General features: G+C 44.2%; 1 protein-coding gene across 1 annotated transcript in view; it reads right to left on the reverse strand.

Moving 5' to 3' along the window:
* SYT1 (synaptotagmin 1) overlaps positions 1–18,829 on the reverse strand; it is a 656,423-nt gene that overhangs the window by 114,572 nt on the left and 523,022 nt on the right. The window contains exon 8 of the mRNA XM_033951677.1: positions 17,624–17,741. Coding sequence (XP_033807568.1) covers positions 17,624–17,741 — 118 coding nt within the window. The remainder of the gene's footprint in view (positions 1–17,623; positions 17,742–18,829) is intronic.

Raw genomic sequence — 18,829 nt, forward strand, 5'->3', positions numbered from 1 at the left:
TGCCTCCGTCCTGTGTCCATAGTGTCCCCAGTGCCTCCTTCCCGTGTCCCCTTCCTGTGTTCATAAGGCCCCCAGTTTCCCTTCCCGTGAATGGCTGGCCCGGAACTTCCTCTCTGACATCAGAATTGACGTCGGAAAGACTTCTTGTAAGCGGGAGGAGGTAGGATCGTAGCGGTGTGGCTGGGGGAAAGGAAGGACAGGAAGACCCGGACCTGGCTGACTGTGCACCCCCCTAAGCCGTGCACCTGGGGTGGACCTCCCCCTCTTGGTACGCCACTGGTTCTAAGCAGTATTTTATTCAGGACAATCCGAAATGAATAACACTGAGCCGATTCTTGTGCCTACGCTTAAGAGCTGCTATGTATGCCAACTGAAATCTGGTATAAATGCCGGCGCCCAACTCATAAACATGAGATATACATACTTTTTTTTTTTTTTTTAAATCAATCAAAAGCTTTACATATGGTAGAATTGTGCTCAGAGACCTGGAGAGGCAAACGGAGGTCAAACCCCCAACCACCTCACCACCCAGTCATTGCCTTATTCTCCACACTTTTTAGCTCATACGATTTCTCAGTGTGGACTGCTGTATGATTCTTAGCGGTCCTTTTATCATGCTGCGGTAGGGGGGTTGAACGCGCGGAATGCGGTGCATTGAACCACCTGCCGCGCTAGCCCCTAACGCCTGCATTGAGCAGGCGTTAGTTTTTTAGCCGTCCGCGGGGGTTAGCGCGTTATGAAATGCCCGACGCGCTAACCCCGCTAGTGCCGCTTGATAAAAGGAGCCCTTAGTCTCTAAACAACTGTTGAAAATAACAGCTTGAAAGCTGGCTAAGCAGCGCTTTCAAGTGTCTTCAAAAAATGAGAGGTGAAGGCTAATCAGAAATCTGACCCTTTCATGCTGGCTAGTAATTCTCTTGAGCCTATTTTTTGGTTTCCGGAAGCAGCAATCGAAACGCGACATGTCGGAACCATTAAATAGATAGATAAGTGCTCTTTTTATTTTCAACAGTTGTTTAGAGACTAAGAATCTTAGAGCAGTCCACACTGAGAAATCGCATGAGCTAAAAAGTGTGGAGAATCGGGCAGTGGTTGGGGGTTTGACCTCCGTTTGCCCCTTCAGGTCTCTGAGCACAATTCTACCATATGTAAAGCTTTCGATTGATAAAAAAGTATATATCTGATGATTATGGGAAGTTCTTTGTGATGTCATATATTGAGTTTTTTAACTTCTCTTGTTTTAATACCTTTTTTTTCACCCCGTTTATTTTGATTTCTAACGGCGCCCAACTCATGGCATTTCAGCGCATTCATGACACAGTTATATAAAACTGCATGCAAATTTTCAGAATAGAAACATAGAATATGAGGCAGAAAAGGGCCATCGGCCCAACAAGTCTGCCCACTCTAAGAACCCTCCCCCCTAAGCACTTCCTCGAAGTGAACCCACATGCTGATCCCATTTTTTCTTAAAATCGAGCACGTTGCTGGCCTCAATTACCTGAAGTGGATGATTATTCCAACGATCAACCACCCTTTTGGTGAAGAAGTACTTCCTAGGGTCACCATGAAATCTCCCACCCTTGATTTTTAACGGATGCCCTCATGTTGACGTAGGTCCTTTAAGGAAAAAGATGTCTTCTTCCACCTCAATACGGCCAGTAACATATGCTCCAGATCCACCCTTGCCCCTTCCCTGACCTCCCCCCCCCTTTTGAGATGCACACTGTTGGATTTAGGCGCTCGGGGTAATAGGATAGCATGCAAGAAGAAGCGGTCGCAAATCCATATTTCACATTAACTTGTTTAGTTGCAAATGCATCTTGAAACCATGTCATTTTGGAGCTGATATTTCAAGCGCCATATATAGAATCTGGGTTTCAAAGCAGAGATTCTCATAAAAAATGGACTTTTGAAAACAAAACATGTTTTGTGCATTTGTGAATACATCAATCTATTCTGTTGTGTGATTTCATTTATGTCTTATGAACGGTTATTGCTTTTCTGTATTACTACACAAGCTGCTTAGGGCACTATGGAGATAATAATATTATAATAGTGTTTTGCCTTTCAGAATGGAATCAAACCTATTTAAGATGAATCTCCGTAACAGTGTCAGTCTGCCAGGTTGTTCTATGAAGAGCAAATACAATAATTATTTTGTGTTTTTTTTGTCTGTGAAAACAGCTCATCCATTCTTTAAGCTTTTGCCATGTAGATCCTCCTCCAGCTGTATCTTAAGCAACTTCCTTTATGCTGGTTCCCTGACTAATTTGTGCAATTAATGTACTGCAAAGGTATAATCAACCTTTCAGCCCATATCTTTTTAAAGAAGTGAGCTCTGAAATGTCAGCATGTACAATAACGCTGCTGATGTGGTGTGTCAGGATGAGAGCGCTGTAAAATTAATCCTCTGGCTTAGCTGCACAACAAGGAGGGAATGTATCTCAAATGCTGGACTAGTGTTTATAGGGAACCAGTGGCGTAGCAAAGGTGGTGCGGACCAACCCGGGTGCTGAGTCGTGGGGGTGCTGGCACCTCTCCGCCCTGCCTCCGCTCGCACCATCCCTCCCCCACATCCTGTACCTCTGTATTATCTTCGCTAGTGCAAACAACTTCTGCCTGTTGTTCATGCCAGCCTGGTTCCCCTCTGAATCACTTCCGGGTCACAGGGCCAGGAAGTGACATCAGAGAGAAATCCAATGCTGGCACGAGATAATGCTGCTACAGCTACTCGCGCTGGCAAAGATTTAGAGGTGGGGGGTGGAGAGCACAAGTGTGGAATGGGGTGGGAAGGAGCTGGGGGGGGGGCACAGAAAGGAGGGTTGGGGAATCTCCTACCCTTACTATGCCACTACAAGCAACAGTTCCATTGTCCAAGGTGCAAAAAAATATATACAGTTTTGACTATGATCCCTCTAGGGACAGAGAAAGTATCTATATGTCATGTGTAAACCACTTTGTTGTATCCCAGAGAGGCAGTATATCAAATTTGACCTGTTGAGCAAAAAATGACTAAAAGTGAGGTTACAAATAACAGAGGTAAAGGCTATAAAAGTTTGGAGGGGGAATTTATTTTTCAAACTTGTTACCAGAGGATGTGGCAACAGTGGTTATCATAGATGGGTTAAAAAAATTGTTTTAGACAAATTCCTGGAGGAAAAGTCTATAATCTGCTATTGAGAGAGACATGGGGGAAACCACTGCTTGCCCTGGGATCCGTAGCATGGAATGTTGCTACTCTTTTGGTTTCTGCCAGGTACTTGTGACCTGGATAGGCCACTGTGGAAACAGGATAGTGGACTAGACAGACCATTGGTCTGACCTAGTATAGCTATTCTTATGTGAGCCAAGTATAGGACAGTCAAGCCATTGTGACATCACTGATGATGTTGGCTGTTAGGCATTGGAGAAATGAAGTATTATGACATTACAATCTCAATTCTGGAATGTTGCTACTATTTGGGTTTCTGCCAGGTATTTGTGACCTGGATTGGCCACTGTTGGAAACAGGATAGTGGGCTAGATGGACCATTGGTCTAACCCAGCGTGTGCTCCAGACCCTTCAGATACAGCATGAGCTTGTCGAGGAAGAAGAGAGGAGGTTTGTGGGGGCGGGGCTGGAGGCTTAACTTGGAGGAGCTGGGGCAGAACTGGGTGGAGCCAAAAGTAGAAGTAGGCGGGGCCAGGGTAGAACAGGGTGGGGCCATGTGTCCAGATGTTTGCGGCCCGAAAAATGGTATCCCTACTCTTTCCCACATGTATTACTTTGCAAATTAAACACCATCTGCCATTTTGACGCCCAGTCTCCCAAAGTCCTCTTGCTAGATATGGGTTATCTGGACAGTCGGAAGCCATTCCTGGCAATCTAAATAGTGCTGAATATTGGGTCCTGAGTGTCTAAATTCCATAGTGTGCAACTGAAAAGGAGGTCAGTGGCATTCCAAAAATTTGAGCACGGTGCTATAGAATAGCACCATTTCTTTGCCTAAATGCTGGCATTTACACCAAATTTTAGCTATTTAAATGTCCATTTATAGATTAGAGTTTAGTGCCAGGATTCATGCCCATTTTGGACACGAGAATTTACATCAACCGATCCCTGGTTTAAATCCCTGTGCCTAAATTAGGTGCAGATGCCCTGAATTCTCTGACGCTGCTTGTCAATCCCAGCATTGTCCCCTGACCCTCTCATGCCCCTCCCATGGCCACGCCCCCTTTCCGGATCCACACGTCTTTATAGAACAGTGACAATTCCAACTACTGCCAATTAACGTCAGTGCTTGTTAGCAACTAATTAGCAGTGCTAGTTGGCTTGTTAAGCAATTAAATTGTGAATACAAATTTGCATATGTATTTTTGAGAGGTGTATATAGAATTAGGAGGTCCCTGTCCAATGTCTGGATCGCTGTTTGAGCTCCTGAGCTTGGATGGCCCAAGACCGGTGCCTGAATCCCCCTCATTCTTTAGATCCAGGTTCCAGACTGTCCAAAATGTGTTCACACCCTTTCTTCTTGTTAATGAGGCCCTGCTGTTGTGACAAAGTCACTGTCCTAGCTATATCTCACTTTGAGGGTAGGGAGCTAGAATCTTCTGCTGCTGGAACGCCTGCTTCTCTCCTGCCTTTACTTATTGCCTGCCTTGCTGATTGTCCAGCCCTTCTTTATTGTAAACTGCCTCGAACTACTACGTCTTTGGCAGTATATAAGAAATAAAATTATTATTATTATTATTATTAAATAGACCATCTTGACATCTTGCTGAGAAGCTACTTCCCTTTCCTAATGAAGCACTACAGCCTCTATTATTCTGCTGGAGGGAAATTGAAATCTTAACGGGCCTGACTCATATCTTGGTTTCTCCCACCCAGGATGTCTTATTCCATAGCTATTTTTTTTTTTTTTTTAGCTTAGAGCAGCAGATTGTAAGAGATAGCAGTCATGCTAATAGTGCTTTACAAACACAGTCTACCCCGACCCTGAAGAATAATTCGAAACGCGCGTTGGGAAATACAGGGGGGACGTGCCAGCTAAAAGATATTCACTACGAAGCTAAGTTTATAACCATTTATTTTATAAAATGAAAAGTATATTTTAAATTATAGATTTATAGTAAGCACAAGAAAAAAGAGTAGGTGCATGGGACTGGTGATGATTGCTGCCATGGGGTGTTATGCTACACCATCGGCAATCTGAAGACCCTATGCTATAGATCATGCTCGACTGTGTGGAAGTTTGTTGGGATTACATATTGGGCCTAAGAATATAAGAACATAAGAATTGCCGCTGCTGAGTCAGACCAGTGGTCCATCGTGCCCAGCAGTCCGCTCCCGCGGTGGCCCTTAGGTGAAAGACCAGTGCCCTAGCTGAGTCTAGCCTTACCTGTGTACGTTCTGGTTCAGCAGGAACTTGTCTAACTTAATCCCTAGAGGGTGTTTTCCCCTATAACAGTCTCCAGAAGAGCGTTCCAGTTTTCTATCACTCTCTGAGTGAAGAAGAACTTCCTTACGTTTGTACGGAATCTATCCTCTTTCAATTTTAGAGATTGCCTTCTCGTTCTCTCTACCTTGGAGAGGGTGAACAACCTGTCCTTATCTACTAAGTGTATTCCCTCCTCTGTTCGAGGGAGAAGAGGCCCAGTTTCTCTAACCTTTCACTGTACAGCAACTCCTCCAGCCCCTTAACCACCTTAGTAGCTCTTCTCTGGACCCTTTCGAGTAGTACCGTGTCCTTCATGTACGGTGACCAATGCTGGATGCAGTACTCCAGGTGAGGGCGCACCATGGCCCGGTACAGCGGCATGATAACCATCTCCAATCGTGTCCCGACCAGTTTGCGAGCCTTCTCCGACCCCGACCCGATTCACTAACTTTCTGCCTGATCCGATCCGCACATGCAAATGAGGGGAAATGGCATGCATAAGTAGGAAGGCAATGATTCACTAAACAGAAGAAGGAACACCGATTGGGCTTGCCGATCTAAAATGAAGTGACTGCTGAGGACCAGTGGCTTACTGTCCCTGCCGACTCTCTTGCTCTCTGCCGCCCTGAAATTCCAGTTTTCAGTCACGTGTTAAGATGTGTGCATGAATCCTAATCGGATCCAATTAACTGCAATAATTGACCATTAGAGCACAATTATATCTAGTCATCAGCTCATTACTCAATTAAATTGTACATGCAAATTGGTTGTGTGCAATTTTAGGTGCTATAGATGGAATCCAAAGGGTAATGGGGCTGAATATACAGATTAAGTTGATCCAGTGACTGCATAGGCTGAAAATCAGGCCCAGTATATTAATTTCTCATCACAAGACTTTGAAACGAATAGATTAGTGCCCTTCTACGAGATTCATTACTTACCACACAAAGCTAAAAAAGGATGGTACAATAAACTGAAGTTAGTATATATTCAGTATACTGTACCGGCTGCTCTTCTTTATACTGCATCTTAAATTTAATTAACCGTCAAATTAAGCTTGACAAAGTTGTCTTGTTCAGAAGACATACTGAGATTTATAGTTAATGTTAAAAAAATAACACCCTTACATTTTCCACACCTTTTTTTTTTTTTTTTTTTTGCGCACAGTGAAAGCTCCACAGCCAGAAAATTATCCTTAGGGCCATATTATTTTTCAACATCAATACAGCTGCAGTTCTGTATAATTGGGATTCTATTTTAAATATAAGCTTTGTAAGGTTTTCTGTGCAGCACTCTTTAGAAGGATTCAGTTGAGCATGAGAAAATACGAGTTTAGAGGCAGAATTTTATAAGGGAAGGTACGGTACCTATGAATTATGCAAGTCAAGAGGTTGAGGTTAATAACTTAATTAAAACATGTAAAAACTTCAATGCTATTTAACGTGAGCTTAATTTGACGGAATGGGAAAGTATTTATAATGTACCTTCCTAGCAGGCTTTCTTTAGCTATTGCTTTCTCCCTTTTTTTCCTGTATGGTTGGTGTGATGGTCCTCGTCGATAAAGGAGACCTATTTATTTATTTAATTCTCTATACTGTTCTCCCCAGGGAGCTCAGAACGGTTTACATGAATTAATTCGGGAACTGAATCATTTTTCCCTGTCTATCACAATCTATCTAATGTACCTGGGGCAATGGGGGAGATTAAGTGACTTGCCCAGGGTCGCAAGAAGCAGCGTGGGTTTGAACCCACAACCTCAGGTTTTTCTGTAATGGCACCTACACTCTGGAAGTCTCTTCCGCTTTATGAAGGGCATAGAGAAGGTGGAAAGGGACAGATTCTTCAGCCTATTGGGAACTACAAGAACAAGGGGGCACTCGGAGAAATTGAAAGGGGACAGGTTTAGAACCAATGCTAGGAAATGTTTCTTCACTCAGAGGGTGGTAGTTACCTGGAATGCGCTTCCGGAGGATGTGATAGGACAGAGTACATTAAGGGGATTCAAGGAGGGATTGGACAAGTTCCTGAAGGATACGGGGATTGAGGGATATAGATAGAGGTAGAGATAGGATTATGGAAGGGTATAGATAGAAGAATAATGGGGATTGAAATGTTTTAGACAAAGGATCACTTGCAGGTCATGGACCTGATGGGCCGTCGTGGGAGCGGACTGCTGGGCGCGATGGACCCCTGTTCTGACCCAGCAGAGGCAACTTCTTATGTTCTTATGTTCTTTATCTGTGTTCTGAAAAATCCTTTCAGGCGTTTAAGTGTCAAATGAAAGCTTACTACTTCAAGATGGCATCTGATCCCGATTCCTGATCATCTTTTTTTACCTTATGGTCATCTGACTTGGCTCCTGATCTCCAGCCTTAATCTATCTCTATTTTTATCTTAAGACTTTGTAAACTTCCCTGCCCTTGTTGCCTATTTGTGTCATGTCTTTGTTAACCTGTCTGTGTTTATTCCCTGTTTGTTTCTCTGGAACGACCTTACTATCCCGTTGCGGAACCTGGGCTCTCTCCAACTATTCCGCAAGCAACTGAAAACTTGGCTCTTCTCTAACATGTAATTCTATTTTCCCCCTTACGCTTCCATTCTATATATGAGCTCATGTAAACCTTTTCCTTTTCTCTTCTTATATTTTAAGTTCTTGTAAACCGTGCCGAGCTCCACTTCCGTGGAGAGGATGCGGTATATAAACTTAAGATTTAGTTTAGTTTAGTTTGTCTGTTTTGATTTGTAATTATTCCCCGTTGTTTTTATATTATGTAAACTGCTTTGATTGGACTTTTTTTTCTGCAGTTTATCAACTAAAATAACTGCAACTGTTAAAATCCGAAGTGTTCGAGGCTTTTGCCGTTAAGGCAGAGCTTACAGGAATGGGACAGGGATAGCGACAAAACTGGCAGGGTTGGGACGAGGAAATGGAGCTCCTGCGAGGAAGGGGGACAAATTTGTCTCCGTGTCATTCTCTAATCCTGGTGCTAAACGCCATTCTAGAAGCGGCGTCCAACTCGGAGTGCTCAGCAGACATTTCTTTTCAGCACTTAAAAATTCGGTGCGTAATACCGCGCGCTAAACCACCGGCCGCCCTAGCCACTACCGCCTCCTCTTGAGCAGGCGGTAGTTTTAGGCCAGCGCGGGGGGTTAAAGCGTGATGAAAAGTCCCGCGCGTTAACCCCGCTAGCGCCGGCTTGATGCAAAAGGCGCCCCTAGTTCTATTTGTACAGGTAGCAGAAGAGAACATAGGGCTCCTTTCACTAAGCTGCGATAGCGGTTTTGGCACGCGCCGAATTTTAGCGTGCACTAAACCCACACTACACGACTAGAACTAACGCCAGCTCGCGTGCGCTAAAACCGATGTCGCAGCGTAGTAAAAGGAGCTCATTGGTACCATCCATTAGTTTGGGCCGGCTATTCATCAAGCCTGAACTAAATGGATAATATCTCTTTGGCAGCTGAATATCGCTGCTAAGGGAGTAAATTATTATTATTTTTTTTTTGTGAATTCTTTATTGATTTCATACAAATGACAGAACAGTATGTATTACATACATTACACTAAAATCCTTACAGGTAACATAAATATCATTCAATAATTTCAGTTTTTTACATATAATAATAGCAGAATATATCCTAATATCTAATACAAATGAAGAATAAAGTTACCCAAATGTCGCTATCAATATTTATTCCCCACCTTCCAACCCCTCACCCCCCTGGACGTGTAAAATAAATGAACCAAAGAAAAGATATGATAAATATATATTATTATATTTTTACAAATTTAGTCAATGGGCTCCAAACTTTATTAAAAACTTCACTAAAACCCTTACACTCTGTAGTAATTCGCTCATATCTGTACATAGTGCACACATTCACCCACCAAAAAAGTATAATTTATTCTATCATGGGTTTTCCAATGACTGGTAACCAATTGAATGGCTATTCCTGTTAGGATCATAAATAGACGTGGGTTTCACATGTAATTCTATAAACTGGAAGCCAACATTTATGTGCTGCTGCCACTACTAATTATTTCTATAGCGCTACCAGACGTACGCAGCGCTGAACAGAATCACAAAGAAGACAGTCCCTGCTCAAATGAGCTTACAATCTAAACAATCAAGACAGACAAACAGAATGCCAGGGTAGGGGTTACTGTTCGAGGAGATGGTTAAGCTGCTGGATAGGGTGGTGAGCAGGGTTATGAGTTGAAGGCTGTCTCAAAAAGGTGGGTTTTAAGCCTGTTTTTGAACAAGGGAAGGGGGCATGGTAGATGGACTCAGGAAGTTTATTCCAGGAATACAGGGAAGCAAGATGACAGGAACAAAGTCTGAAATTAGATGTGGAGGGGAAGGGTACAGATAAAAGCAATTTGTCTGAGGAATGGAGTTCTCGGGGGGAGGGGGGAGTGTGTATAAGGAGAGAGGAGAGATATACTGAGGGGCTGCAGAATGAACACACTTGGAGGTTAGTAATAGTCATCTGAGCTGTATGCAAAGGCAGGTAGGGAGCCAGTGAAGTGATTGGAGGAGAGTGATGATAGTGTACCTGGAGGACTCCTTCTCAGCTTCGATTGGAACAGTGATGGGAAGGAAGGGAGTATTTTGGTTGTTAAGAGAGATGGGGTTTCTTTGCTGTGGGTGAAAGAAGAGGGAGTCTATGGCATTTTCCACTTGACCCTGACTGTGTGTGCCTCAAGGCAGATGCAAAAGCTCATATGGAATGGATTCCAAACAGACCTGTGTTCACAATGGAAAATACCACGTGACTCGCCAAGAGCGTTAAGATCTGCTACTCAACATCTACTCTTTGTGCCCGCCGTGCAACTACTTTTTCAGTAACTGCCCCCATGATCTGGAACTCACTGCCAACTTATATTAGAGAAGAGCAAAATCTAGATAAATTTAAAGGAGCGTTAAGATGTTTTCTTTTTAACGACGCCTTCGAACACTGACTTTTCCTTTTCTGCTTTTTTTTTTTAAGGTATCCAGAGGCAAAGAAGGTTCTCCCATCCGTTCCTATTGTTTCTCCCTTGAATGTCTCTTTCCTGTGCTTTATTGTAGTTCTCCCCTCTTCCCTTTTGTGTAACTGTATGTCGAGTCTGTGTATTTTGTTTGTTCACGTCTATTATTTTAAATTTGTATCCCACTTTTGTCATTGTAAATCGCCTAGAATCTAAGATAGGTGTTAATCAGATTTTCAATAAACTTGTAAACTTTTTTGGGAGAACACTCAAATCATGCATCCACATCCCCTAGAAAAATACATTTCCCAATGATCTAAATGTGCAAGTAGTGGCTTTCTGAAATTGCTATTTCATGTGTATGCAATTTGCATATATAAAGTTTGCCATTTGCATGTATAGATGCTTCCAAAATATGGATAAACATATGCGAATGAAAGTAGAATCCTCGATTTTGATCCTAACTTTAGAAGCATTTACACTACATATATAGCAACAGGAGGGCGAAAGTCCAAAAGAAAAGAAACTGTGGAGGTATATAAAAAATAAAGAACCTTGAAGCCTTGAGTCTGATGTCAAAACTTAAGTTGTGGATGATTTTCACTGTTTTTAAGACTGTGGATTATCTTCTTGCCTTGAATAAAGCCTGCATCAGCAACCTCAGATGCCACAGTTTTGTTCAGTACGTATATAGATCATGCAAATGTCATTTCATTCACAAAATTGAAAGACGTTAAATCACATTTTCCTTGGAACTACTCTACTAGAACCAAAAACACATCTGTTCCCATTCTCTATTACTTTTACGGAGAGGGTTGCAACAGAGTATAACACTAATGCAAGAGATTAGCTGAAAAGACAGTTTGGAACATTGTCACGGAAAGCGGCGTGACGGATGATAATTAATGCAAAAAGATATAGCCCGCTAATGCTGATCTTGCCAGGTGCATACAGGCAGAAGAGGTTCTGTTCGGAAAGAGAGATTATAGAGGGTAGGTTTACGGTGAGGGACACCCTGAAGGATATTGTCCTAGCTATGTAAAGTTTTAGATGATAAATGGTTTTATAAATGGTGATGAGGGACAGCCAGCTAGCGACATGGGTTTTGGGCAGAGGTTTTGGATAGAGAAAGAAAGCTTCATGTCGCAGGCGCAGGAGAAGGTTGCTGAAGGCAAAGAAGTAGATAAGGTTTCCCAGGGAGAATTTGTTGAGAAAAAAGGGGGAGTGGATGGATGACAAAGCCCCGGGAGAAGCCACCGCCAGCTGAAGAGAGCTGGGAAAGGAAGATAAGCTAATGAAGGAAAAAAAGACTCTTTGTAAAGGAAACAAGTCAATATGGAGTGCAGAGGAGAAGCAAAATGCAGTTCCAGTTGGAATGGAGGGGTGAGGGAAACTTCTTGCTGATTCAACTGTGCTGGGTAGTGGAGGTACCATGAGGAGAGAGAGAGAGAGAGAAAAAAAATATCTAAAACTGCCATCTAAAACTCACTTTGAGTACTATAGGAAACAAATTAACAATTTAGTCCAGTTTCCAGTGGACAGGTGAAAATATATTTATTTATTTTTTATTTATTCAATTTTCTATACCGTTCTCCCAGGGGAGCTCAGAATGGTTTACATTAATTTATTCAGGTACTTGAGCATTTTTCCCTGTCTGTCCCGGTGGGCTCATAATCTATCTAATGTACCTGGGGCAATGAGGGGATTAAGTGACTTGCCCAGGGTCGCAGGGAGCAGCGTGGGTTTGAACCCACAACCTCAGGGTGCTGAGGCTGTAGCTTTAACCACTGCGCCACACGCTCCCCTATTTATTTAGGGCTTGACATTCAGCCTTCCTGGTTGACCCTTTGTTTGGCATTGTTGCTTTCGATGGCTCTTATGGAAGATCCCCCGGGGTGGCAATCTTCAAGCTGTGCTATGGAAAAGGCAACAGGAATGGATCTTCAAGAGCCAAACGGTTTAAACAAGGAGATCGAACGGTGGGCGTTTCTGCCTAGGTAGGGGGCTTGGCCCTGGCCAGGTATCCCCTTTACATCACAGTTCTTACTTCAAGTCAAGTTTTTTTTTTTAACTTTGATTCAAAATCCACTTTTCCCGGGTGAATGGCGTCACGTCCGGGTTAGCGTAAGAGTATTCAGTTTTAGTTGCAAAGAGCGTTGAAGAGCATCCCTTGCAGTGAGGTAACCTTAGGTTTTTTGATGTTTTGTGTGAAGACACGGAGTATGAAAATGGTTAATAGCGCATAGAAAGACCTACTTCGGGTTTTCTGAAGCAGTGAAACGCTTCAAAACCCGTACGGCTGCCCGGCCCTAGTACAAATAAGCTATTTCAAAGTTTGAGACATGTGTTAGCTGCTGAAGTTTTTGCTAGTTTGAAAAGTGCTGTGATTGAAAAAAGAAGAGAATTGAACAGCTGGGGCCGGTGCCCAAAGTCTGCTCTCTTTAAAACTTTTTTTTTCTGAGCGCTTGTGAAGATGACACAATTTATATAATTGTTTGACAATCAGGGATTGTTTATTTTGTTGCATTGTATCTCATTATCCCTGGAGATCGCTTAGGACTAGATTCACTAAGCAAACCGATCGTCTACCGATCGGTTTGCGACCCCTTGGCGATCAGATTTCCCTCCTGCACTATTCACTAACCTCTCCTGCGATTCGATTCAAATCCGTGCATGCAAATGAGGACAAACACATACAAATTGGACAGCGACACGATTCATCAACCAAAAATTTAAAACCGACTGGGCTGGCCGATCAACCCAAGAAGCGACTGCTGGAGACCAGTCGAAAACGTCTTTCCGACTCTCCAGCTCCATAGAAGCCCTGCTCTCTGCCCTGATCTGTCTCCTGCCTACATGCTCGCCCCGAATGTCCCCTGCTCTGCCCTGCACCGTGAGCCCGTGGTTTTAACCCGCAGGTTTAAAGCAGGTTAAAACCACGGGCTCGCTGTGCTACAAAAGTAAACTAAACTTTAAAAAAAAGTTGCGGCCGGCCCGCGGTTTTAAACGTCCCCTTGCGCCGATGTCCCACAAATGACTCCTGCCCTGCCCGCCTCCCTCTCTATAGCTAAGCTAGCCCATCCAGCTGTCCAGCCCTGGCCACCCTCTCCCCGCACCTTTTAAACTCCTTGGGTGCAGGAGGGGTGGTCAGTCCCTCCTGCTCCAGCCCTCCTCCGATGCAAGTGCGGCCTTAGGCCACACCCCGGTGCATCATGTGATGCACAGGGCAGGTCCTAAGGCCTTGATTGGCTGAGGCACCTCGGGCTCCTCCCATGGGAGGGACCCAAGGCACCTTAGCCAATCAAGGCATTAGGCCCCTCCCCGTGCATCATATGATGCACCGGGGTGTGGCCTAAGACCGCTATTGCACAGTGGCTGGCAGGGGGTGTAGAAGCAGGAGGACTTCACGCTTCCGCCTGCTCCCGAAGATGAAGCCTAGGAGCAAGAGGGACCGGGCACCCCCTCCTGCTCCCGAAGAGAAGCCTTGCCCTAATGAGCAGGAGGGACCTGGCACCCCTCCTGCTCCCAACAATTTAAAAGGTACATGGGGCGGGTGGGCCGGACCCGACCTGGGGTGGGCCAATCGTGGGTGAGGCAGTGGGGCCGGTCGTGGTTTAATTTGGGGGATGTCAGGCCGATCTCTCCTGCTCTCTGCCGCCCGTGGGTTTGCACTGCAGGGAATGGTGGCAGAGAGCAGGAGAGTCCTGCGATCAGGCAAGAGAGATCAGAGCACGGCAGGCAGGAGAGATCAGGGCCTGGGTGTGTGTGTGGGAGGTGTCGGACAGGGCCAGTGTGTCGGGCCGGTGTGTGGAGTTAGTGTAGGCTCTCCTGCCTGCCCTGTTATGCCCCGATCTTTCTTCCCTGCTCGCCGGATTCTGCTGCTCACTGCCGCCATTCCCCGCAGTGCAGGCCCACTTTTAAACCACGGGCTTGCACTGCAGGGAACGGCGCAGAGAGCAGGAGAGTCCGGCAAGCAGGCAAGAGAGATCTGGGCAGAGCAGGGCAGGCAGGAGAGATCGGGGCTGAGCCCTGACAGCAGTGACAGGAGGCTGCTTCTCCTGTCACTACTGTCAGGGTGTGCGCATGAGCGGGTATCGCTCTGGCCGTGGGCAGGGGGCGTGTTAACGATCGTCCCCATTTGCATTGTGACCAGGCAGACAAGAAGCATGCCAAGGTCCCAGCTAAGCCCGGAGGAAAAGTTAAAAAGAAAACCCGGATGGGATTGTATAAAGGGTGTCCTAAGGGAAATAGGGATGATTCTCAGGTTGACCACCAGGGGGAGCCTGAAATTTCCAAGGACCTCCTGGATGAACAGTATCTAGGCCACCACAGGAGGAGCCCTAGAGCTAAGTTGTTCCCTGCTGAGTCAGCCAGGTTAGGGTGTGTCCCTAGAATATATAAACCAGCAGCTGAGAGCAAACAGTCCGGCAGGCTAGGGAGAAGGTTCAGACCTTTCCTCCCTGAGAGTCTCCTCGAGCCAAGCAAGGGTGATACAGCCTCACCTATGGAGGTGCACAAGGCCGGAGAAATGCTGGAGGAAGTCTTTTCAGATTCTGATCTCCCCATGGAATTGGACAACCTGCCTGAGGAAATAAGTTCTGGTGAAGAAGCCATGGAGGTTGGTTTTTCCACCAGCTGCAACTGCTAACTGGAAGAAACAGTAAGTGTATTTTTCAGCTTGCTTTGTTTGAGAGACTGTTTTGTTGAAGCTGAACCTTTGAGGATCTTTTGGTTTTTCTTTACTGTTTTGCATTTTTGCTTTTATGAAGCTGATATTGTCTGTTATTTTGGGAGAGGTTTGCTGTTACCTGGGTGGGAATTTTGTAAGCTATGTAATAGCTAAATTAAAGCAAACCTGAGGCACTCTCCCTTGCCTGGCAGTGAATTGCATGGCTGCCAGAGGCTTCACTTTGAAGCACTGAGAATAGGGTATCCAGTGCCTTTAACCCTATTGGTTTTTTTTGATGAACTGAATATCCTGCTCAGGAGCAGGCTGATTTAAACCCTGAGGTGAGCAAGAAAGTGAAAACACTTTGGACCTTATATTTGAACTGTTTATTGCTCTTACTTTTTGAGATTGGACTGTTTGAAGTTTGATGGTCTACTTACCTGTTCTGTGGGCCTCATAATTTTCCTGACTTTTATGTTTTGGAAAGAATAAAGCTGAGGCATTTTGATTTATTACCTTTTTGGGACATTGTGATTTTTGTTTTCTAATTGGTGTCAGTCCAGGCCTGCAGGGTGACTCCAGGCCGGGTCACACGCTATTGCTGTTCATTATTGTAACCACTAGAGGTGCTGTGGAGTCCCTTGCCGGCCACAGTGGTGGTCACAGCATGCAGGCCTTTACTGAATTGGTCGGCCAGCATGCAAACGGAAACGGATTGCACACAGTTTGAAGGTTTAGTGAATCCTGGCCTTAGTAGTTAATCTCCCTAGTGAGTGTTGGATCTTATGGAAGATCTATCTCTCCCCCAAATGCCTAAAACTTGGCCTTGTTGCTCTCGTTCAACATCAAGTTACATCAGTGTATCGCAAATTATGCGCCTCCTGAGATTTCAGGAGGAGGAGAGTTGTCCGTGCTGGCCGACTGCCTACAGGACGTGCGCCTCGCGGCAAGAGGCACCTCCTTTAGGAAGTCAACCGGCGCAGATGACTCTCCTCCCAGCTGGCGTCTCTCCTCCTCTCCCTGCACCTCCCGGATCCCTCCACCGAATCGGGTCGTGGCCAGATGGGTGGACGTTGACGCGATGACATCACGCATGCACATGAGGTCATCACGTCGACGTCCACACACTTCCGGGTGCCTTGCGGCCGGGGCACAGGATATAGTGTGTCGCCGGCCGGAAAGTTAACAAGACACTGAGTTAGGTAAAGCAGCTGTTTTCACCATCTGCCAATGGAAGGGTTAAACCTCTTTGAATACTGACACACTTATCTTTGTTTTAATCATAAATATGCAAGGCAAAAACCAATATCAATAAAATTAGGCAACAAGACATTGAAATCCCTCCAACCCTTTTCAGAATTCTTTCAAATCCTAAAATGTCTGCATTTGCTCGACATCTACTTTAGGGCTGTTACACATATGATTCATACACTGTATCTCACCGTTCGGTTATCGATAAATAGGCATTTAAAACATTACCAATTGTAGAACCAGCAGGACTGAAAATGCATTGACTTGATAAAGATATAAACCCCCCCTCCTCCCCAGTATTCAAAGCTATTTAAGCAGCCAGAAATGGCTGCTGACCAATTAAATTGCATTCAGGCAGCTAACGCTGAATATAACTGGTTGTCTCTACTGATATTCGTTTAGCCAGTTAAGTTAGCACCAGCCCAAAACCCCTAGATATTCAGTGCTGGTCACTGGCAAACAGGCGAATGGCTTCCAGTGGGATTAGCATTAGGTTAATCACTGAGCAGTTCAGAAAGTAACTGAAAGTCCATTTGTTTGCCAAGCTTTTGGGCACTGATTCTATAAAAGATGCCTAAAGTTAGGGATCTAGGAGCCTAATTTAATTATTATAAAAGCTTAATCAGCGCCAAAATAACCAATTTACACTTCATAACTGTCTTACATCAAAATGAATTGGGTGTTAGGCGACTAACTCAGTAGGCACCTACTACTTTCAGGTAGGCGTTGCCTACCAAAAAGTAGCCATGGTTAGGGGCAGTATGGGGGGCAGATTAAGAGCATGTTTTGTGTGTGTTTAATGCCTAAAGTGGACTCGGGTGCCAGTATTTAGGCCGAGAAAGCCCTGGAATAAATAGGGCGCGCTTAAGTCGACTTTAGAAACATTGAAACATGATGGCGGATAAAGGCCAAATGGCCCATCCAGGTGCTAGGTGCGATCCTATAAACAGCGTCTAACTGAAGATTGAGAGGCGCTATACACCGCATTCCTTGGCGCCTATGTCGTAGGCGCTGTTTGAAGAATCGGGGCCTTGGTGCTGGATAAGGAGTTTGCCCCTAATGGTTACCGATAGCATGCATGTGCTGTGCAGAGCGAGGCTTGGCCGGTTTTCTGTTTATTCATTCTTAGTTGCTATTAATCTCTGTTTCTTGGTATTGTTTTTACTTTTACATTTTTTTAAATTTTGTGTTTATTATGTATGTGAAATTGTAATGCATATAATTCTTTAAGTGGGCTATAAATGTCATAAATAGCTAACTAAAAAAAAAAAAATTTCTGGCACAACAGAAGGCAACTTCCTGTGCACTTACCTGATAAACCACCTACATCCATCTTTTTCAGATTCTTTGCCTCTAGGATAACAACAGTCAGTTTGCCAGCAGTCGGCACATAGCGGAGGGAAAAGCAGATGTCGCCCAGTTTCTCTTGCTAGGAAAAGAAACAAGGAAATACTTAACTATTTGTCACCTTAACCATCCAGCAGAACAGTAAATAGTTTCACAAGACAGGCCAAGTTTCAAGTGTATTAAAGGTTTGATATCCTGCTTCAAGGTGGTTTACATAATTAAAACAACGGGGAATACATGAAATATGAAAATAAACAAACAAATCACAATTAATCATGAAATACTAATCAAAACATAGAAACAAAAGGGAAATGAGAAAAGAAAAAAAAAGGGGGTGAGACATTAGGTTGGGAAGATTTAAAAGCTGTCATATTTTACAGATTTCTTTTGGTATAAAATGCCTTTAAACAAAATACAAACCTGAAAGCTGGTGAGGAATTACATGCAAATGGTATCCTCATTCTCTGATACCTGAGAAGAGGAACCATGTTGTGTCAAAGCGCAAAGACATTCATATACCTCAGAGGCATACATAATGTACATAATGCATGAGCTGTAAGGAAGGCGTCATCTATGATCGTGTAAGAGGTCACATCTGTACATGTTAAGAAAATACATGAATACCATCAAGTAGTTAACTGTTCACTTAACCTGCTTGCTGCTGATTTACGTGGGCGAAATTCATTTTTACATGTGCAGCACGCAGCATCCAACTCTTTGAAAATTTGCCCTCTCCTCACGTCCCTTGTTTTTGCAATCCTTCTGAAGCCTTAAATCAGCTGCACTGATTAATTTGAGAGCATTTAGAATTTGGACCCTGCCATAGCAGTCTGCTTAGAAAGTATCATTCCATATAATAGATCCACTTTGGAGAATAGAAGAGAAATTTTTACTGTAATCTCATCTGAACTCCAAACAAGGCTGGTGCAAAGCGATAAGGCACTCCAGGGCCCTCCCTCGAGTAGTTTTCCAGCCCCTAAAGCCCCCACCCTTAAGATTTTGAAAATCAAACACAACGTTCACAGTCACCCCAATGCCACCCCTCCCAGAACCATTATGTAAAAACAAATAACTGATCAAAAAGAACACCCCATGAATGGAACCTTTGCTATGCACCTCAATACTATTTAAAGGTGAAAGAAAAAGGTTCAGCATCACAGACATAAAAAA

Source organism: Geotrypetes seraphini, chromosome 7 (assembly GCF_902459505.1).
Source record: "Geotrypetes seraphini chromosome 7, aGeoSer1.1, whole genome shotgun sequence".
Classification (NCBI taxonomy): Eukaryota; Metazoa; Chordata; class Amphibia; order Gymnophiona; family Dermophiidae; genus Geotrypetes; species Geotrypetes seraphini.